The sequence below is a fragment of the Zootermopsis nevadensis genome, unplaced genomic scaffold, assembly GCF_977971745.1.
Source record: "Zootermopsis nevadensis isolate Lab colony 2312 unplaced genomic scaffold, Znev_1.0 Znev_ptg000011l, whole genome shotgun sequence".
NCBI classification, from domain to species: Eukaryota; Metazoa; Arthropoda; class Insecta; order Blattodea; family Termopsidae; genus Zootermopsis; species Zootermopsis nevadensis.
Genome location: NW_028259143.1, coordinates 17980939 through 18004757, shown reverse-complemented (window position 1 = coordinate 18004757; position 23819 = coordinate 17980939). Strand labels below are relative to the sequence as shown.

Below are 23819 nucleotides of genomic sequence, written 5' to 3'. Positions count from 1 at the left end.
TATTCTGCGGTTAGTCCTAAGAAGGCTGTCTTCTGGGTTGTAGCGCCTGCGTCATGAGGGCGATGGTGGAGGCAGCAGGAACTTTTGAAACGTTGGCAAACTTATACCAGCCTCTACAGACGAAGGCTCATTACCATGTTTACAAGAACTCGCCATGATTCCCAATCTTGATTCACATGAATGCAATCAACACACTCGAACTTCATTTCCGTAATAGCAATTTTAATATTATCTTCCAATTTACGCTGTCTTCCGAGTGGTCTCTTCCCTTCAGACTTTATAATGAAAATCTTATATGAAGTTTTCATTATCCGGGCGCGTGCTACATGCCACACCCATCTCATCGTCCTTTATTTTGTAACCGTATTAATATTTTGTGCACTATAAATATAAAATATTCAGAAATGTGATGAAGATGATTCCGTCATGACCATCGGACTCCATTGTCCACATGGTTAAGTGAAGCTGCATATTGTTTATGGAGCGTTTTTCTTAATTTTATGTGGAATGTTTTATAGAATTCACATTCGTCACACGTCTCGTAAACTCATTTCTATTCATTCGCGTTTGTCTTTAAATTAGGCAGATATTGGTACCTTTGTGTAACAGATGTTTGGCATAACTAATTGTAATTAATTGGAGGTCGAAATTACGAATGTCTGGAATTATGACGCCAGCTGTACACACGCTAACATCGCTTCTGGTATCGGACTTAGAAAATATTAAGTGCGTGATTTCTGTTGCACAGAGTGTACAGACTTTTGCCTAAATTGGCGCAGTTTGAGTTTAAAATAGTACAACCTCATATCACACACCCACACACCCAGAAGACGCCATATTCCGTTAGCGAAGGAGTAGGAAGGACGTGATTTGTTACTCGTGTTGATGTGTTACATGCCTTTTGAGATAGCCTTCAACTTGTTCGCCCTTCTTTGGTGCTATCCTTCTACTTCAGTGCAATAGAGAAATTCTATTCCTCGTTCTAGCCAGTGTTTGCTTTTCTCTTGAACACATTAGAGTCCCCTCAATGAAAGGGAGTGGATAAACTCTCCTTGACTCGGTTCTCGTGCAACGCCCTCAGTTCACTCTGAGAAGAAGGGAGAATGTTTATTAGGCACGTACGTGTTCGTTCTTTGCAAGGAAAGGAGCGAACGCGTGTTTGAAAAATTTGAGGTTTTCACGGCGGTGAGTCCGAAGATGGTTGTCTTCTATATTAAGATATGTTTGTTTGTTTGTTTAACGACTCTGTGAACAGCTCAGTCACGTGACCTATCTGCCTTGGACTTCCAGTTACGTAGGAGGTTTTTAAAGCATTCTGTCATTGTCTTCGTGTGCCAAACAGCAGTGGTGAGTTAAACAAAAAAGGGGCACCAACCATTTGCAAGTGAGGCACAGCACAGCAGGATTTAAAAACGGAATTTGGCTTTAGTAGGGACATCTTCCGTATTACAAAGTGGACGTATTTGTGAGGATATATTTTGTTATCAGAGTTTCTGACTTCAATAAAACCAGAGCTGTGAACTGCTCGCAGGTTTATGAGTGCCCTGTAGAAGAGCACTTGTTCTTGGACGTGGAGACGGCGAATGTAGGGGCACACATCCTGCTCATTCTGCAAATCTCTTCCTTCCTGCGGCTGAGTGACACGCACAGTTCGGAGCCCGTGCGTGAGAACCACATGGCTCGCTAGGGGTGTCCATGTCTTGCATGATTTAAGTGGCACGATGGTACTGTCGCAACATATAATAATAACTGTGTCAGATGAAACTGACGAGGAGAACGCGAGATGACGTTTCAGGACGATGGAGAAAATTACGTGATGAGAAGATTCACGCTGTGTAATCTTCGCCGAATACTATTTGGTTGCTACACATCCGCCAATCCTACCGTCCTTGATTTGGACTGTAAGTTGGACAGATGTGTAGCACGCAGCAGGAGATGATAAATGCACACACGAATTTAGTCAGAAAACGTAAAAGGACGAAGAATGAATTTAACTTTAAGTCCACTTAAGCCACGGTGGTCTAGCGGTTAGAACGCTGGCCTTGTAATCCTGGGGTCTCGGGTCCGAATTTATAACTTGTGTTGGACAAGGCCGTGGTCTAGGCAACACGGAGTTTTCCTCCGTGGCATCCCAACAATTACTCCATTCACACACAGAAGAAGGCAATGGCAAACCACTTGTGGATCATCTGCCAAGAACGTATATGAACAGGTCCCAGTCCGAGAAGAGAAAAGGATGGAAGGATCCTGTTCATATGGACCTGTCGTCACACAGAACACTAAATAAAATAATAATTTTGTCACAAAGCGTAATCTTTAATGTCATTCACAATTTTCGTCATACCGAAAGCGGTTCGTGTTGAGATGGAAAGGTGACGAACGTAATCAAATGCTTGTGGTTTACAAAATGCGCATTAAGTTTAGCATTGTTCTGCATGTCGCTAGGGGGCAATAAGAATCATACAGAACACTTGAGGTTAGCCCACGTGCTGTGTGTCTGGGCGTGTACGTCAGCTTCTCTGTGTGTGCTTTTTTTGGTATAACGATTTCAACTCTTGCCATATTTTACGCGAATAATGTCAGAGGCAAACTGAGGGTCATTCCTTACACCCTACACGTCGTCAGTGCTAAAAAAGGCAAGTTTTTCTGTGGACGTGTGGGAGAGTGGATTGATTTCTAAGGTCTTCTCGAGTTATTTCCAAGAAATGCGATGAGGTAGTGTAGAGAGACGCCTAGTGGAAGTATTACTGGCCCGTGAACACTCAAAACTTTTACATTGCGAATGAAATGCTGTGTCATATCATATCGATCATAACTGGAACAGCAACCGAAGGAAAATTCCTAAGTCGTCAATTCTTATTTTCTGATTACGGAATCCATTCCAAAGCAATTCGAGTGGTTTCGCGTCATTGACCTCAGATCTCGCCACACAGAGTTTAACGTGTACCTGTCGCAATAAAATTCTGAACGTAATAGGACGTTTTGCGTGGTCGCTGGGACCGTGGGTTCGAATCCCACTCGGGACATGGATGCTGTGTTGTGCTGTCCTGCGTACAGGCAGAGGCCTCGCGACGGGCCGATCCCTCGTCCAAGGAGTCCTACCGAATGTCTATAGATCGAGCCAACGAAAAGTTGGGACCCGCAGATGCTCAAGGCACTGAAGAACGGGTTGTCTAAGTATCCTAAGTAAGTTGGTAATAGGACTTTTAGCCTCTCAATCGGGTTAAGCGTTTTTCTAACAAATACAGTAAACTCTCGTCCAACGCGGGGGTTAAGTTCCTCGAGAACTACGCATTACGTAAATCCGCGTTGGACAAAATACCTAGTGGTTTGATTGAGGATGCGTTAACTCGGTCGAATTTTTACCCGAATACGTAGATATTTTACACACACACATGCACGGTTCTACCTGTGCTGTATATGAAATCAAATTATGCAAAATAAAGGCACGATAAAACCATAAACATTGACATTTAGATATGGTAAATAAAACGTTAGTTCATATTCCATTATAATTTAGTACCAATGAATGATGAAGGCAGCAAGCACCCCTGAAACGTCGGCAAACTTGTACCAGACCACACGGCGCTACAACCCAGAATTTTGCTGTTTTCAAAGAGCCTGACCTCTTGCTTTTCTGACAATAGTGAAAGGGCGAGAGATGATACCGCATGGCCGTTAAGCGGGGTTCTTATAAAGTTATCACTGAGAATAAGTCCAGAGAAAGGGTCACTCACTTTTTCCTCACATGTTTATAATTTCACCTCCGGAACTTCCTTTCTCGTGATCGGAACAATTGTAATACCTTAATGTCGTAAAAAAAATAGTATTCGCATGTGAACTCTGACCAGTAACTTTATTCTAGGGCGATGAGTACAATGACTCTTCGTGCTGTCTTTGTATTGCCATGGCAACGAAGGTCTCACCGTGATTCGCCTGTCCAGTGACCCGTGTCACTGCAAGCCACGATAGTTTTCACAGTGTGATAGGAGTGACAACAATTAGAAGCTGCTCCTTTCGAATGCCGCCATGAATTAGACAGACAGACGGACGGACAGATGTTTGTGTTACATGAAAGTATCGTTGTCTGTGGAGAGGATCGTTCTTTTGTCTCCAAATTCAGGCACTGTAAATGTCACACGAGATCAGCATCCATATTTCTGTGAAAGATAAATGTTACGAGTATTGCAGGATGCTGGAGCATGAAGATGGCTGGGTGCCTTCGTGTAGTCTGGTTGAAGTTAATCGACGTATGATGGGGCTTACAGCATTGCCGATTTCCTTCAACAGCAAAAACAAATTTATCTTTGTAGTGGATGAAATTTTGGCACAGTTTTTGGCATATAATAGTACGCTCATAATGTATATAATTAAATTTTGGCACATTTTATGAGTCGTGCATAAATTGTAATTAGCAATCTCTTGATATCGAACAGATGGTAAGGGGTGATTGATATATTTGACAGCGATGGGTTTGTATGCTATGGCAGTGTTCCGGAAATGGCTCTAAGGGTATAAGATTATTCAGGATGTCCATCTGCATGGTTTGATGCGGAGACTGTCCGAAGTATCTCGTTCTGTGCACAACGTATCAGACAGAGCAGAGGACTCGGTTGGATGTGATAAACAGTTGTAGTTCTGCGAATCTTGAAATGAGGTTTTATTAATTGTTTGTAGTCTGTATATAGTGATGGTGGTAATCTTAAAACCTTGCATACCTAGTAGTGTATTTGAATATAAATCATCCATACAAACAAAACTGTTTACACTTTAAAGGACACTGATGCCAAACGCGTTTCGACCTCAAGAGATCATCATCAGTGGAAAAATAAATTAACTCGTAATACAATTAAAAAGATTATGGTTTTCTACAGAACATAAGAAGGTATGTAGTTTACAAAACCATAATTATGTAACAGCTCACTGGACGTTGATTGGTGTATTATCTAAATTGAGCACTGGTCTGATTGCCGTTGCTGGTTTACGGTAATCCGTGGTTGCGTCGTCTGTGCCTGTGAACCTCAACGATGCGTGGGCGTTACTCGTACGTATTTTCGAAAATCTCTTACCCTTCATCGTTTTATGTATAACCTTATTGTAAGGGGGGCAACAACTCACAAATTCCGTCGTCCGCCATGTTGGTATTAAAGATCGTAGGAAATTAAAAAGTGTGATTTCTGGTGTGAGGCCCCGTTGGCGTAACGGACCATATTTTATTCAAATCCGTCCAGAGGCTTTCGAGATGAATTCTGTTGAGAGACGGGCGGAGACAGACATTGTCATCCCTTTCTGCGTTCATTTCACGCACATGCTGCACGAACCTCAGTGTGCAGCCATCTAGCGACTCTTTCAGAATATTGTTATAATTTTGAGTCAAAGAGAAACGAAAGACGCCCCACACACCGCGCTTAGAACAGAGGTGCTTATTTTAAATTTATTCTGTTTCAAATGTTGCTTAAGATCTGTTCGTGTGAACTGCATCCATCATCCATGACTAACTAAGTTGCATGTAGCGCCACTGTAGTATGTGGGAACTTCTGACATCTACTGGCAGACAGAGTAACTTACATTGGTTACGTCGGTCGCCTAGGTCGCCGTTAGGTGTGCCTGGAGGGAAAACCATGGAGTGGGCGTCGCTGGAATTCGAAAACTCTTGCTGATTCATACCCATTAGTCAGAATATTATTGTCAGAAACAAAATATCGACCAGGCAAGGTAAGATTTGAGCATCGTGCGGTTCGGTAGATGACTGACATTTCAGGGAACTTACTGCCTCCGTCATCAGGGTAGAACTTGCACTGTTCTAAAGAAGTCAGTCATCTTCTTTGACTACATAAACTTGCAATTTTTGGAGAAATGAGTTGTTAATATTAAACAGTGTCTAAGGAAATTACACGAGTGTGTGGATTGGATTAATCTGGCTCAGGATGGGGCTGTCATATCGTGGATATTTAGCTTTCAGGAAAAGGGCACTCAGTGCTTGGTTAGAAGAGCGAATGTTGGCCTTTCAGAAAGGACTCTGCGCCTTCGAGTTAGGTTTCAGGACACACACCAAACGAGCGTCACATTTGTAATGTGTCTGACTTGTAATTAGAGGATACTTGGTTCGAATCTTGGAAGTTACTTCTGTGATTTTTCCCAGTCCCTCGGATGTTGTTGTAGCTTCAGATATTAACTTTTTCCGAGTGAGATTTCAGGTACGAAGATGGCCGTCTTCTAAGTTGTTGCGCTGTGTCGTCTGGAATAAGTTGTCCGACTTTTCAGAGGTACCTTCTGCCTCAGCCGTCAGGGCGATCATTTCTACTCCCCGTTTTCAGGTGTTACTAGTGCAGTTGCACTCCGTTGTTAAGTAACGAATGCCTTAACGAGTCGTTAAGTGACGTTACTAGAACCCGGTGGGCTTTGCCACGAAAAAAGTTTATGTAACAGCAGCTCATTTTAGTATTGGAGGCCTTGAACAGGACGTGACGTAAGTTGTGAAGAATGTTTTCTCGGGTTGTTCCGGAATGTGATTAATACTTTGTACGTCTGGAAACTTCGGTTCTGGTGCGTCTTCGTGGCCTGGCGCTTACCTTGGGTGGCCCACACTTTGAGACTGAGAGAATATATGGAAACCCTTGATTATACTATCAGCGTTTTTCTTATGAATGTAAGGAAGATTACAGATTTACTTGGATGAGTGTGAAACTCTCTTACACTAAGGGACGAACACAGTCTGAAGGTAATTGACAAAGACCTAAAGGCTAGAAGTAACAGGAAGATTGGGAAAATCGGTTCATCATAGGAATGTGTCAAAATTCAGAAGTTTGTGACACTGTTGCGCATTGTCCATCATCTGAGTTGTCTTTAACCCTTTGAAGCCGAAGATCGTCTGAATATTATTTATGAATTCAGTCCGTACCGCGAAGAAAACACTACACCTCACCATTACGAAAATCAGCTGGTTAACCCTTTGAAGCCGAAGCTCGTCTTCATAATATTTACGAATCCAGACCGTACCGCGAAGAAAACACTTCACTTAACCATTAGAAGTCGAATCAGGCGGTACCACGTAAGATTTAACAAAAGAACATCCCGGTCAAAGCCTTAAGCGAAACTGCATTGTAAGGAAGTTGCTTCTGCGAGTACTTCGGATGACTCGGGGTGGCTGAGGCTAGTTCGACCAGGGAACCCAATAGAGAAGGGGTTTGTACTCCGACCGGTCACTGGTCTCTAAGTTCCACCTCATTTTCCAACCGGTTCATCGTCGGAGCTGTGGTTAATCGCTACTGTCCCCGTTTTAATCATTGTCATCGCCATCATCATTATCGTGAATTACGGTCAGGGTGTTGTGATAAAGTTGACGGAAATACGTAATACAGCAGTGACGTGATCTATTGTTTTACTACAGGGAGGCCAATGCGATGCCTGTGGGCTGAATAAGTCTTAACTCTGCCCCACGCACCGGCATTGTGTAGCAAGGAGTGGGCGCGGCAGCTTGGCCATTTCAATCCGGAAGACCCTGAGATGTCACTTCTCATTCTCAGTCATTGTGCGCGTTCCCCTCATGGCTTTGTCAGCAGAAGGTGGAGTCTTCTGGTTGTATAGGTGTTAACCAAACACCAACAGGCCGTCGGCTTGTTTAATTATAATGCAGGACTCCGTTACTTCTTACGACAACAGTATAATTCCTGCAAATCAAATAATTATGGGTAATATAACTCATTTTCTGCTCTTAGTGCGTTCATTGATAAACCGGAACGGAACTGTCACAGCGACACAGTTTTACCACGTTTTGTAAAATAAAAGGTAAAGAGATTTATTGATGCTTTTAATGCTCGATTGTATTGGGAAAATCTTCAAGCTCTTGGCGATGAATCATCCAGTTCCGGCCGGAAGCCGGGATGGGACAGTTGCGTTTCCGTTTATGAGTAAACGCACTATGTAACACCCGTAATTTTGCTCTGGGCGTCTGAGCTGATTTCCCTTTGGAGATTTATTGAGCTCGTCGGCTTCAGTAGATTTCCAACGAGCATCAGCATCCCATTCATTTTGATTCCATTCGCGAAACCCACGCTCCGTCTGCCCAGGCCCGAGAAGTGTGACGGGTTACGGGCTGGACGACGAGGTTCCGATTTCTGGCTGGGACAGGGAATTTTTTTTATTAACCACCGAGCCTTGTTCTTGTGTTGAAAATTATTAAACAGTTGAAAAATACCTGAGTATTATTTAGGATTTTAGGGACATAATTCGTCGCTGACGTGTTTTATCCATGTTACATACTTTAAATTCGGATATTTGGGTGGTTTTATGCTGTTAATTATGTTTTTAATTTCGGAGGAACGTATAGCCTCAGTCATCAGGGTAGATTTCACCACCTGCGACATTACATGGCGTCTCGACTGAGAAGACGAACGTCGACATATTGAAAATCTCAAATCTCAAAGGAAAGTAGGCCTACATTAATCATGATGACGTGTGGTGGAATGACGGCAAATCTCCACGCATTCTTAAGCTCGGTAGCCGATGGATGTAAGTACTCAGCTTCATTCTACGGTCGCTTTACCCGGTCTCGTGTTGGCCGGGAAAAAAGTCCTTTCGCGGTATCGAACCCCAGCTTATGTTCAAGAAATTATATTTCTGAACTATATTCTGCGTGATTTATGTGCTATTTAGAGGCAATAATCGTGCGTCCTGAGATGCACGTCTTACGAAGGACAAAGGCGTGACGTGCTCAAGGTTAGCTTAATCGAGATTTTCTACCAAAACAACTAAAGGAACAGTTTTGTGCTGAACTACTCTTAAAATGTTAATTGGTAAGATTCAGGATTGTCGTAAATTTTGTTGTCCCGCCTGATTTAAAGATAATGGATGCACCTTGATGGAAAAATAGGAGTAATTGCTACCACAAGGTTCAAAAAGAAGCTATAATTAACTTTCTGTCTGAGATCGCCTGCTGTACAGGTAAATAATTGTACATCACTATTGGCACTGAAGTTAAGTTTTTAATTTAATTACTCACCAGATAAGAAGAAATAAATATTGGGCATAATTCAAAGCCTCTGAAACCGTGCCATAGCTCAGACCGCTGGGTGTTGGCTTCTTACTTCAGAGACCCGGGTTCGTGGTGGACACTGCGCACTGAACACACATTTGTCTTCGAGTTCAGTTTTCCTCCTGAGATTCGTCATTCCGCCGTTGATCCATTCTGTTTGCGATAACCCGGATCACCGACGTGTTACGGGTTTTACCTCCGGCACGGCACTTGCACCCGGACTCACAAATCTTTCTCCCTGCCCTGAAGGAGCCAGACTGACTGATGTTGCCTTCCGTGTACCCGAGGCTCCTCTTGTTATGATTGAGACATTTGAAATGGTCTGTGAATGGTGATTTGTATCTCAGCAGGAGAAAACTTACATGGGCTATTCAGTTGCTGTATTGCCTGCCCTTCTGCACGACACCTTCCTCCTAAGAGCTTTATTTCTCTCGAATGCTTGGTTGCATGTCATTGTGGACTTAAAATCACTTTCGTGTTTCGCCGGTAGCAATTTCGTAGGAAATCCATTTATTTGTACAAATTGTACGTTTGTTATATTGCTTTTTTTCCCCCCCCCTGAACTTGTAATAGACGCAATTTCAGCGTGCAGTTTTTATTGACAACACACAAAGATGTTTCAATTTAGGTACAGCGAAGCACGAACTTACTCGTTGGCTGCATTGTTCTATCTGTATCTGTAACTGAAGTCCCATTTATGTTTTATGCTGTAATTGTTATGTGTTCTGCGCAGTCGCATACATGGCCTCTGTCGTCACCGCAAATACCAATTGAAAAACATAGCAAGATGCAGTCTTACGTGATCAAGCTCTGTGCGACGAAGACGTGTGGATACTCGGAGGTGAAGTTTCACAATTCATTAACCTCCGTGTTCAGCTTCGTGTTCCGGCCGCTTTACCTTTGTGAGCCCCCGAGGAGTATGAACGCGCTGGACAGGTGACCCTTGCCAGGAATCGACCCCTGATCTTTAAAGATTTATTCATTCACATTTCCGTGTCATAATGCAATATTAGGACTAAGATAGCAGCGTGGAGTTTCTCAGCTACTACGAAATATTCACACATCTTATAGGACCCGAAGGTTCATAACCGTGTGCACAAAAGCGCACGTAACTCTAAATTAGAAACAAACGTTAATTGTGTAGACTGACGAATTGATTTAAGTTCTGGATCTGGTTTTTAATATTTCAATTTAAAACTTTAGAAAACGTAATTTAAAATCTCCTTTCGCGTCACTGATACGAGATTGTCTGATGCACTGGGATTCAGTTTTACGCGTGACCCCCCGTGGCGCGGAAGACAAAGGACCACTTCGGCTGACACGTGAGATACATCACACACACACACACACACGCTGTCTTGTTATTGATACATTGTATTCCGTCCCTACCGTCCGACCAGTGGCTTCAATGCCGGGGATTGTCTGCTCAGCAGCTGTTGAGGGAATCTTCCCCTGCGTCCTTTCTATATGCAGTCTAGAATCGTTGTGAGTCGTCATATTTTGCCTTCGGAGAGTCTGAACATAAGGAAATGTCCGTGTCATCTCACGCTTCCTTGACAGATGTTGTTTACGCATGTCGTCATCTTCGTACATTTTATTTATAGCTTAATAACTCGGATAATTCAAATATTTATAACCAACTTTTTAGTTAGTATAGTAACCAAATTATGCTTTGCTGTTAAGCCCGGGTATTGTTTCTTGTCGATGTTGGTTTGGGTTCTAACGCCGTGTGAGCATGTAGGTAGATACCAGAGTTTGGGAAGAACACAGTGCCTCCATCTTCAGGGGAATTTTTTTGTCCAGCTGAGCGACTACAAGCTTCTCAAGAAGGGTTTTGCTCCATGGAGTTGCAAAGCCTATTCGTAGAATTTGGAACACCTTGCATGCGGTACAATAATCGTGTAAAATGGACCACACCAAAAGTCGACTTAAATGTTGAAGTCCGTATTAGTCATCCGACTTTCTGCCTCCATCGACAGATGGAGACAGCAGGCACATCTGAAACGTCGGCAAATCGGACGACATTGGATTCCCCGGGGTGTTTATTCAAACCTCATGCCTTCACTTTTGCAACATTCAGCGAACAAAGCGAATCCTACGACATTTCTTTGTCGTCAGAAAGAAAGTTTGGCCCAACCTGTGAATACGAGGAGGTTTGCCTCCATGCCCTTTATTCGCCTTCGGTGGATGTTGTCCCAGCAACCCAACAGGTTGGAGAACGTGTTCCTTTTATTTAGATGAGATTCTGTAATATTGTTTGCTCAGGGGACTCTCAGCTTGTGTTTGGATCGAACTGTGGTACTGAAGGTTAGGTTAGCAGGTCGTAATTTTTTTCCTTTGAACCTGCAGAAGGGTGCGTCACGCTAGCTCGTTTGAGGCCGTGAGGTCATGAAGTGACCAAAAGCTGTTGCATCAGCGGTGCAACTGCACTTGATGTCGTTCGCGATGAAGCAGCTGTATAGAAAAATACATAAAGCTGTCCCACTATACGCCATGTTGGCGCTTGGGGGGAGAGACGGTATAGCTCCTGCTCGTTCTTGACCTCGGCACTAGATGGGGTGAGTGGTCAGCTTCACGCCCCGGCCGCCCTTTACCCCCGGGAAAGGACCCCGGTACCCATTGGGTGGGCCCCAGAGCCCGTCTGGACGCAGAGGCTAGAGGAAAAGTCCTCTGCCCCCGTCGGGGATCGAACCCCGGGCAGAAGCTATGAGGGAGGCCACCAGTGACAGTGATTGTGTGGCATATTTTGTGTAAATGCTGTACTGCTCGTACTACCACCGATTTACTCATAAAAAATGAAACTTGAACTCAGATCGAGCTTTTGCTATGTTGCAATATCCTCGCAGTCTTTCCTTTACATGAGAACGTGAAAAAATTGTAATCTTGCCTATTATTTTGTATGGGTGTGAAACTTAGTCGCTTACCTTGAGGGAGGGGCATGGATTGAGTGCGTGCAAGAAGGGGGAGGTGTACACAAGCTTCTAGTCTGCAAGTCTGAAGGGTAGAGGCCATTCGGAAGATCTAGGCGTATGTGGAATGATGATATTAAAATGTATGTTAAATAAGGTGGACTGGTTTCATCTGGCTCTAGTGAGGGACTGGTGGGGCACACTTGTGTTAACACTGTGATGAACTTAAGGGCGCCGTAAACTGCAGGGAACGTCGTGAAGAGCTGAGCAACTGTTAGCATGTCAGGAAGGACTCTGGTCAAAGTTTACACGCGTGACGAGTCCTTTAGGTCACTCATGTTGTACAGGGACTGGGCGTTCCTGTGAGCGAATGAGTTTTACCCACCCAGACAATTCCACGGAGATAAAGCTGCCTGTTGTTGTTTCAGGAACCGACCCATTCACTGGGGGGTGGGGTGGGGTGGGATCAGTTGCTTTCCACATCCAGTGTGCATTTTCATTAACTGGGCTGCGTAATCACATTGTGGAATATTCATTTGTGGCTTTGTATGAATATGGAAATAAAATCGAACTGGTGTCATTTTGAATATCCTCTTCATGACCACGAACTCACACACACAGGAAGATGTTCGTATTTTTGGACGGGGAAAGAAAGGTCCTTTTTATATTTTGTTTTGTTTCGAGTTGACTGGCATCCTTTCTTTGCCTGAACGGAGATTCTGTCAGCCCCGGACTAAGGAATTTCGTGGGTTTTATTAGAGCCTAGAGCCAAGTGCTGGAATAATACTTAAAACAACGTCACGACCACTTTCTTCCACGTGCTTTCTCTTACTCACTGACTATTTGTTACTTCTACATTTAGGAGAATATTCAGAGATACGTAATGTTTTAAGTGCAACCCACAAACTTGAAAATATTAGACACAAATAGGAACAAAATTAAAAGCGAGAAAATGTAACTTCGTAATATCTTTCTCGCTTGGAATCCGGTGTCATTGTACCGTTCCTCAAAAAAAAAAAAAAAAAGGTTTTAGAGCGTCGTTCAATAATTTGTTGACGGATTACTGTCATTTGTGCGTTAAAATGAATATATGTTTATGACATGATAGTCGGGGCAGACTGAAAATAGATCGGGCTTCATTCGGACTAGATAAGAGGTCGGTGCTGTGCGGGTAACATATTTGATGATGAACTTCGGACTCGGGGCCTGGTTGGGTGAATATCCCATATTTTGCTCCGTCCAGACGTCCTAACCTAACCTATCCTATCCTAACCTAACCTAACCTAACCTAACCTATCCTATCCTAACCTAACCTAACCTAACCTAACCAAAACGGCAATCAGAACAGACATATTCAGGGAAAGAAGGATTTGCCTCGAAATGTGACCGAGTTCCTGGCTAGTCGGCCACTGTCAGCTTGTCATGCGTGAGTGCGTGATGTCTGATGGGGAAAGGAAATGTGTTGACAGCGCTCGGTGTTTGCCGACGCGTTGTTGCACGGGCCGAGATGTCATTGTAACAAGTGGAGATAATTGCCTCTCTAAAGCTGCTGTGTGTTTCATTTCAATGGCGAAGATTAATGGCGGCTGTGTCGTTGGTAGAATAAGCAGCCCCTGATTTTGTATCAGAATTTTATTTGCCTTGAAAAGACGAGAGGCGTGTGAGTACATTTCGGCGGGGTCAGAAGCTCATAGAAGATTGGACAGGAAACCTGAAGTGAAGAGATCGCTTGGAAATCTAAGCATAGGTGTGAGGATAATATTAAAATGGATCCTGAAGAAATGTCTTGCAAGGGTGGAAAGTGGATTGGACTGGCGTGGGATAGGGTTCAGTAGCAGGTTCTTACTGTTCGGGTTCCATAAAAGCAGGGGAAATTTGTTGCGCAGTTGAACGACTAAAGAAGGGCTCTACACCAGCGCCTTCACCTTTAAGTTGTGTCATCTCACGAGTATAATTCGATGCTACGGCACCTGAAAGTGAACCGTTTTAACGCTGCTTGTGTCACAACTAATTTAATTATTGTTTTGATTCGTCTTAATTATCGGCTTTGTTGACGTCAGTGTCATGTCGACTTTTATGAGATCTGCGTCCGCACTTTGCATTAAATTAAAAATTAATCATGAAACCTGCGTTTGATCCACGGCATATTCCAAGTCGACAAGCAAAGCCTCTTCTGTAATTAGGTTTACTGAAGTCGAACGCTTTGCCCAGATCCGCCAAGTCGACGTGTTCCAGAGCACTGCACCTAGAAGAGTTAATGTTTAATGTCCCATCCTCATGTTGAGGTGGGTGGTTACGTTCACGCTCCAGCCGCCTTAACCCCTGAGAACCTCGCTCTGACAAGTAGATAGGAGGCAGTAATTGACGTAGAATCGAACTGGGCGACGTCCTAACCAAAATTGTACCTTTTCCTGTGGCTTCGACTTAACCCTATCAAGCGATAAGGAGGGCAAGAGACGGCGAAGTGTGGTAGGTGATGGCCACCGAGCTTAAGAAAGCTCATACATGGGAACCTGACTTCCTTCATCCTCTTCAACCACTCGTATAATCAAATTCTGAATGGTGAGGCAGTGGTTTTGTGAGGAGTCCGCAAGCAGCGAGGCCTCTGGGAGCGGCGTGGTGGTCTCTTACGTTGAAGCAAGTACCAGTTACACCAGTAAATACGCGCAAGGTTAAACAAAAATCCATTTGTGAAACACAAATCTCATGAATGGAAGTTCGGATTCGTAAAACTAACATGGCAACACCGTCCCCCACAAAAACAAAACAAATAATAATAAGAAAGAGACAGTTGAAGAGGTCTGAGCGGCGAAACAGGGTGTGAGGGAGGCGTTAGTGTCGTCATTGAGATCTTGGCTGCCTTCTTTCCTGTCCCTCGAGTAGGACCCGGGGTGGAGAGGGGGTTGTATAGGGGAAGAGAGACGGCGCACTGGCGCTGAGCTCCCGGGCGGGCGCCAGTCCCACGTACGGACGCCGTTTGGTCTCCAAACATTGTGCACCGCTCACCCAGTGGTTCGTGTGTGGATCGATCATTCAGTCGGATGGGTGATGCTATTTAATTGTGTAATCAGGAGACACGGCTGTTCCAAACTCGTTCGGGTAATTAAGACGATTGTATTATAGGCGTTGACCGATTTCGCCCTCATTAAGCGACGCTGTGACCGTGGGTGGGTGATCAATGTGCCTCCTCCTCCTCGCTTCGCGTTTTCTGTCAGCAAGTGAAGTTCTGCCCACCGCTGCGGCGACCACGAACCAAAGACGTCGATTACCGAATTCATTTCCAACCTTCTGTAGTGATTGAGCGTTCTGTGAAGAAACAGCGGAAGCTATGAACAGTAGATTGGCGCGTCAGATGAGCGTGGGCAGCCTTGTGTCCGTTGCAGGTTGTCTTGAAGCAATGGGAAGACGTAATAAAGTAAGTAGGAGCACATGAAATATGTCTCCATTTAAAAAAAAATAGGGGTGTACAGTGTTTTTAAGGTGGAAACGTGTTAGAAATATCCTAAATCATGCATTTCACTTGAAGGCTGGAGCTAGTTCAAAAGTTAAGAGGTGTTGAATGTCACACAGGTTAGGTTTCTAAGCAGCTGTACGTTCTTTTGTTTCCTCAGTTGATGTATCGTAAAAACCACTTCATATCTTGTTCAGGTTTATATTCCCTTCTGTATGTACGTATATTATCGTGTAATTTGTGTGCGCCAAGGTCATAGGTATACGGGAACGCGTTTTAATGAGAAGGGTTTGCAACTAAATTCACGATTTCAAAATGAGTTTGTGCTGTCGAAAGAGCTGTGGTAACTATGTATACCAACCAATATCTCATTCAGTCACTCCTCATTTCGTCAGGTTTAATTTCTTGTGCATTTTCGTCTGTCCCAGTGACTGTGACAGAGGGGCCGTGTGTTTTCTTGGAACAGGGACCGGAATTTTGCCTTAATATCTTCTGACAAACATATGCATTCTCTTCTGATCCCTCCATGCATGCTGCATGCCCAAAACGGTTCCAACATTCTCGATTTTATCAATGTAACAATATTGCATTAAATTACAAATAATGAAGTTTCTCTTTCTTTTTTCAAATATCCTCCTCGTCGTCCTTTTGTGACGTTCCTTCAGTCTCTGCCTTCGTTCTTTTCCGAGGCCTTGTCCAAGCCAGGCAATAGGCTTCCAAAGATGCCCAACCACTACACATTTACCCTGAAGATGGCAACTACAATTACTTCCGAAACGTTGGATATGATTAACATTCGACGCGGCTGAAGTCCGAAAGCTGAAGTTACGCATTCCATTTTATACAAAAAGCAGATTCTGAACTTAATGGTAGAAACATTCCCCAAATCTAATTGAATTATCTAACCTCTTCGTAAAACGTTTGGTTGTATGTACGAATCATATTTGTTTAACTAAATGCAGAAAATATGAGCAGACCAGAGAAGTCACAGATTTTATTAGTCTGCCATAATTGGTAATGAAGAATGACGCAGAACACTGCTACCTCTGAACTGCTAAAACTGGATGGCAGGTAACGTCAAATGTCCAAGACACTGCCTACATGTAAAATATTATTAGATTAAATGCCTTGCTTTGGGATTTCACAGTCGCCACGCGGAAAAGTTTATGTCAAAATGCCTTTTCTTGATGATGTGAATTTTATAACCCATTCATAGAGACTGGCCCGTAATATGTAAGGGACAGAATTTCCCTTTTATTCCGTTCCGTGGAGAAAGTTCTCTGAATTCGTCAAACGTTCAAGATTTCATGATTTTGGGTTTCATTGCTTTAAGCTAGATTACTAAAAGTTTCCTTTGCTGGCTGTGAAGCTTCCGACATGTGGCAAACTGCGTACACAGGGGCTTCTGGATGTGGGCCAACTGTGTAAACACCCCCCCGCCGCCGCGCCGTCGTCCCCAGCCTAGTCGAGCGTCTTCCGTTGATCAATATGCTCCCATATGGGCGAGGCGACGCGACGCGCTAAAGGGGCAAGCCTGTTGCTGTGAGAGAAGTTGTTCGCCTTTAATGCAATACGTGACGCGGATGATCATGACAGATTCCCTTCTGCCATCATAGCAAGAGCCTTCCTCCTGTCGTATGAGAGTGACTCCGTCTGCAATGGCGAGAGAATCCTTCTACTGGCAAACGATGAACGTTGTCTAGCGCTCGGCACTGAGCCCTGAAGAGTAATTCTGAGACACAAGTGTTTTATTTTCTTTTTAATGTTCAGCGATTCTGAAGAGTTTACGGTGTCCCTGTGTTCTGTTAATATGACGCTCGTTCAACTGCTTTCTTTCTAAACCATGATTCAATTTATTTGGCTTATTCTTGTTATTGGTGGTTTAAAGTGTTTTCTCTGTTGACATGTAAGGACGCATTTTTTTAACTGTTTTAGTGGGATGGCTATTATGCAAAAACTGATATTATTGTTTGCATTTTTCTCCTACTTACACTCTTTTAATTATTATTAACCGAGTCATTAATTTTCTTCGATGCTTAAATGGGTAGAGAATATCAAAATAAGGAAGGTTTGAAAATTTTGAAGGGGGCCTGCATTTTGATATAAATTAAAGAAGAGCTGACATGGGAGGACAGTCTGTGTTAAATTGGGTCTTAAAGACGTGTGATTTATGGGTCCAGTGGAGGACTCTTGTGACGACTGTAAAATTACATTGTGGAGAAACAGCTCTGTTTGCTTATTTTGCTGTGTTGACCTTTTTATTCTGAGTGCGATTATTTTGATGGCTTCCACCTGTACAAAGCTTAGAAATATGAAACCAGTGATGGAGGATAGAATCTCAGGTCAGGTTCGGCGTGAGTCGATTTCTGTTTGTGGTTCTCTCACAACTACGCTTTTGAAAGTGGTAACAAAACTGAAATAAAGTTTCCTGCCGGCATGTGATATTTTTTGTATTCAGACAAGAATTTATCAGTCGAAATATTTTCGAAACTCGTTTTGAAGCTCATGTTCACAGGAGATTTTTGTCTGTGATAGCAGAGCCGTTTGTCAAAGGCATTCTAATCCATTAGGTATCGTTTGGCGTTGAAAAGTATTTTGTGAATGAAGATAAATATATTCTGGGATGGTACGCCGTGTAGTCGAATACAAAGGCGTAATAATTCAGAAGACAGTCATCCTTCATTCTCATCTGCGTAAGAACAGCGATGATCGCCATTATGAACAGCAAGTACCTCTGAAACGTCGTTTAACTTCTACCGGACGATATGGTGCAACGACCGAGAAAATCTGGGCTCGAGGAGAAGAGGAAAAGCGTTCGCCTCTCGGAGGGACTGAGGAAAATCAGGAGAAATCAGCGCAGTCCACCTCCAGGAACATTAGACTCTGCAGCCCAGTGTAATTTATAGAAACGTTCACGAAACGTCGGAAGAGTGTCGTGCTTCCTGGTGTTCTTCAGTCACTTTATATATTTCCCTTGATCTCGTCTTATCACAGACTTCAATTACACGTGATCCCCAGTTGAAAGGGGAACTGAAAATTCAGCAAATTGCATGAGAGCTGGTTCTCCCCCTGCTGTGATCAGGGCCCCTTGATGTCATTCTCCCGCCACCCGCACTTCACGCACTCGGTATCAGCTGAGGGCGTTTTGCCTTCGACCTTCCGTATTTTTTAAAAAAGTTTGTTCCAGCCTTACGTCTCCAGAACGTAATTTAATTTAACCAAACTTCTCAATACTGTCACTCGGCGTCTGTGTATCATCTTGTTCTTGAAAAGGGGCAAATTTCTCGGCCAGATGCTAAGTATCGGCTTCTCAAGGGCTTTCATCCACGGAGCCACGTAATTTTCTGTGTCGTGGATTCTGATCCATGAGCTGAGTATTCCATGTGACACTTGTTGTGTCTAAAATTGCGTTGATCGTTTCTTCCTAGATTTCGCCTCGTTACAAGCTTTTTTTTTTAAATTAAAAAAATGTCAGCCATTTGAAGCCCAGTGGTTACTGTACCATCTGCCATCTTTAACAATTTATAATTCTGTATTTTTCCCCCAGAAAGTGTATGATTCTGAGAGTAAACATTGATCATTTCCCTAAACACCCATCATTAACTAATTGATCTTTTTAATGGAGGTGCATTGTGTTTATCTTGGGGGGGGGGGTCGAATGTTTAAATATTATTTAGACGAGCTCAGGGCTTCACAGGGTCAGTCGCTGTGAACAGCTGTTCGGCATAACAAAGAACGTCAAATCAATAACGAGGCGCGTATCTCCGACGGACACACTCAGGGCTGAGAGAGAATGCCGACAACTCAAAGGTCACTCGAGCAACGTTTGCAATAGTAGGCCCAGTTTAGTGGAATTTTTAATAAACTTTAATGGGGATTCGATAATTTATCGCCATGTTGATCCGTTCTGCTTCGCGCGTGTCTATAATAAAAGGTGAATGTGGTCCCAGTTCTGGAAAATGCAGAGAACCCCAGCGTTGATTATTATTAAGACGAGCTTCTCCTAATATTTATTTGTGGTTCTGTAAGGGGTGTGTTTTGAAGTTTCTAAACATAAAACAAACGGTGGTTTCGACATTTCCCTTTCAAAAAACCCTAGACTACATCCAGTAGTGCCTGAGTACTGCTTAAAGCCTCGTTCTGCGAGCGGATTTGTAATATTTTGACATCTTTCCTGTGTTGCTCAAGAAATGTTGGAAAGTGCCCTACGGAGAAGTGACACCGCCCTCTTTTTAACGCAAGTGTTTATTAAAGTTTTCGCTGGAGCGCACTACTGTTCTCTATAGTGAGACAGATGATTCCAATTTACTCCCTTCCACACTATTTCCTTGAGATCCATTTTAATATTGTCGTCCCATGCACAGGTCCTTTGGGTGATTTATTCTTCTTATCAAGAAAAATTTTGTACGTAAGCGTATTTAACATTCTCCGATGCCTGTTACATTTTTGGACAATCTTATTTTTCTTGATAAGATTATCTTGATAATATTTGGTGAAAAGTACAAATTCAAATGTACGTAATTAAAGAAAGACGAGATGAACTTTGTGTACAGGGTGGTTCAAAAGGTTAGGGCCAAACTGAAGGAGCGTATAGAGGGACTCAGAGAGAACAACTTTCGAATAGGAATCCACGTCCTCCGAAGTTATCCTGAAATAATCGTACTTTACTATTCTCCTACTAGCTTAATTTTGTTTTTTTTATTAATGTACAAGGATTACATAAGCAATCTTACAAACCAAATTATTATTATCATCATAATCACCGTCATCACCATCCTCATTGTCGTTATCATCACCAACCCCTGGGAAGCTTAAAGGGCGCCCTCAGAAAATACGGCAAAAAAATTTTTTCTTAAGACGAATAGGCGTAAATAATGTGAGGAACGACCTGTTGCACGTGTGAGATTATTACGAACACGTGGCACGCCAATAAATGAATCAACACGTAACAGGATGATGAAACTAGAATCAGGGGTGCGTTAATGAAGAGTGTCCGGAGACTTTGTCGGTGCCGCGGAGTCTTATTATTGCTGTGATTGCCAGCACGTCACTGGTCGATGGATTGGTCGTGGTTGTCTGCAGAATTGGCCAGTCCGGTCACCTCACCTCACTCTGCCTGGATTCAAATGAAAGCATTGAGTAAACAGAAAATAGGAAATGTTCACGTCATCGAATGGCTGTAATGTTCTAACTAAGGTTAAAATCGTATTTAAATTCAGATAACGTACGTCCGTAACCGTTGAGAATCGGACTCACATTCACGTGACATAAGAGACTGGAAATGACCTCAGGGATCAGATCCTTAAGTTCTGACAAAGTCGCCTTACGTTTTGTGTATTGAATAGGTCTTCTCTCTGTAGCCGCGTCTCTGTAATCCCGAGTCTGTCCCGCGTAGAAAACTTAGTTTTATGGACAGACTTTACCGCCTGAAATATCGGCATTCACGCCCTAAAACGTATGTTTAAAACAAAAGAGTCCTTTGGAGAGCGCGGTGGAATAATTTTCATTCAGGAGAGATAAACGTTTATATTCAGATGTGGGTTCAGACTGGTCGCTTTAAACTCCCAATCCAATGTCACTGGATCTTTTTATGAGGTAATATCTCCTGCCACCTCATGAGTTTGCTTCAAGGTGGCAACGAAAGGGATTTTCGTCGGCGGCTTTCACAGAGTGAGTTTGAACCTTCAGTCCTGTGCTAAAATGGATGCAAATTAAGCTGTTAAGCGATGCCTGCAGTCAATTCTAGGAACTTTGATTCTAATTTGTGGACTTATGACTGTTTATAAAAATTATCAGACGGACGTACGGGTCATGGACCAGGCAGGGGAGACGAGAAAAGCAACCTGAAGGGAAGGTACCACTTGGGGCATCGAGGCATAAATGACAGGATATTATTAAAGTAGATATAAAATAAATATGTTATAGATTTAATTGGTCGCAGAGAGGATCTAGTGGCGACCTGTTGTGAGTCTTGCTAGTAAGTTACTAGAGTTTAACATTTGTTTCCAAGAGAGAAGAGAAGAATTTGAAAATGGGAGGAAGTTAATGACCAAGTTTTGATTTAATTTTCAGCAGCGAGTGCTGGAATTATGACAGCGACCCCCATTATATATAACTCAGCAGACAGAAATAAAAGAAACGTGCGTGCCGTATGCGTGTTCTGTAATGGGGGGGGGGGGGGGGGGTTAAAATATTTTTGCTCGTTTTCAAGATTGATGACTAATGCCCTTAGAGGGGTGTTTTCTACGCGGAGGACACACACAATCGAATTATGCGGTTCCCGTCCGAGGGATCCGCGGTGTATCAAGGGAAAATGTGATCGGCATTGTTTGTGATGGAGAGGGTGCTTTGTACATTATTCGTATATTTCGTTTAGGGAGATTTGTTTCTTGTTAGAACACCTTTCGAGGTCATTTTATCATTTCAGGGGATGAAATATAAAGTAAAGACGGACGTAAAATGGATTCTTCGGACATGGTGAGGTTGAGATTCTCGGTCGGTGCCCTGCTGTTGCTTGTCAGATTCATACGAATGTCACAACAGTTGTGTGGAGATATTAAATGTTTTTCCCTTTACATTAAATAACTATTCTTACTGTTTAAAAGACAGCTGTTATTGCTCTGTGGGGCTTCGATATAGGTCGATACTTTCCAGTGACGTAACAACCACTTCGAAACATTCTGGTTACTTAACCAATAACTTCTCGGAACGAAAGACGTTTGCAGTCTCCTGCATGTCATAATTACGACCGGTGTTCGATAACAGAACTGTTATATAATTGTAAAAAAAAGTTTGGTAAGATCTGCAGACGAGGCGAGATTTTAGCTTTTACAGCGACTGAATGCATTGGCGTCTTCTCGGGCGATCAGCCACGTGAGTATGGAATTCCAGTCCAACGTTTCGCTGGCTGTTTCTGCCTCCATTATCAGGGCTTGGAACGCAGTTATAGAAAGTCTGGTACACGACATACGATCATAATTGCTCCTTACGATCACTTGACAGATTTATAATCACTTAGTAGATCAAAGAATTCTTCTCCTTGTATTTAACCGGAATTATCATTAACGTGTTCACAAGGGCAGTTTTCCTCAGAATAAAATATAGGTAGAAGGTACAGTTTCTTCGCCATGTTTTTACTGCAATGATTTAGTAAAAAAAATGTGACGATAAAAGATTACAATTTGCAGCTGTACGGTACAAAATAAATAAATAAGAAAGTGTATGAACTACCCAAAACTCGCCGAACGCTGTTTGAGAGCCACTGCGCATGATCAAACCTGTGGTCCCCTATCCTGCGCCAGTTACATCCACTCGACACCCACACCTTGTTTCCTTTACTTCCGTCTTTGTCTGCCAGGTAGTCTTGTCGCTGACGCTGTGTTTGGTATTTTTCTGTTTTGTGTAGGCCAATTGCAAGGTACAACAGCGAACAGTCCATCTTCTCATACGAGGAAAATTTACGAAAAAATCCTCCCCCTCCCTCCCGATGAAAGGCGAAGCATCAGGAACGGGAAGAAGACAGATTTTGAAGAAGTGTTGAACGCCGTAAGACTTTATATCCAGCCTCAACTTTTCTGTTTTATTTTATCCTTGTGATCGGGTTCTGAGTTCGTAATTAAATGCGTCGATGGACCAGGTGGATGGCGCTTAAGAGAAATTAAGGTTCGCACGCACCGTGGGAGCTTCCTGATCCGTGATCCTTCTCCCTTCATCGCCGACAGAGCCAAGCTCGATCTGTTCCACTGTGACATTTGACACCAGCAGTTGCCTTTAATTGGCGTTGGATTGCAGGTTTTAGTAAGTTCTGATTACTTTTAAGTCGTGACTCAAAACAACCCCCGCTGTGCCGAAAGCAGGACGGCGCAAACATTCTCTCGAACTGTTCTGCTAAGAATGCCACGGCATTGTTCTTATGCAGAGTGGCGAAGTGGTCCTCAGAAACAGGACGTATCATGGCTTGTGCCACTCACGACCTGTCCTTACCCTCATCCATCAGTCACCACTTGGCTTCAGTTGTGTGTTTTACAATTTGTCTGCATTATGGGATTTGAGAGGAGATCGTGGCCTACTTTAGTATACTATTATGGCATTTTCTAGGAATAAGCCCAAAGTCTAGGTGTCGTCGTGATTTCAGTTAGGGGTCACTTTTGTTTTGCCGCACAAGAAATAGGCTGCCTCGATATTATTTCAACGTTTTGCGTTTCTGAGAATCTGATAGTCGTTTAATCGACGAAGAAAGTCCCGCCTTAATGGAATCAGAATGCTCATTATAGTATTCACAAAAGCCTGCTATAGGCTCCTGCTTTCAGCAAGTATAGTTCACACAATCTCGCCATATTTCTTTTAATATTATCTTACCACCTGAACTCGTATTAGGATTTTTAAATATTTTAATGTTTATCGTCTTCCATATGCGTGCTACATA

At 43.1% G+C, this 23819-nt stretch overlaps 1 protein-coding gene across 3 annotated transcripts in view; it reads left to right on the top strand.

Moving 5' to 3' along the window:
- The window catches only part of LOC110831512 (puratrophin-1), a 370795-nt gene that overhangs the window by 57987 nt on the left and 288989 nt on the right, over positions 1 to 23819 (top strand). The window contains exon 1 of one of the 3 annotated variants that reach the window (XM_022067614.2): positions 14957 to 15358. The exons of the other annotated variants lie outside the window; for them this stretch is intronic. Coding sequence (XP_021923306.1) covers positions 15272 to 15358 — 87 coding nt within the window. The 5' untranslated portion in view covers positions 14957 to 15271. Of the gene's footprint in view, positions 1 to 14956; positions 15359 to 23819 lie in introns of those variants that run through there. 3 annotated transcript variants of the gene reach the window in all.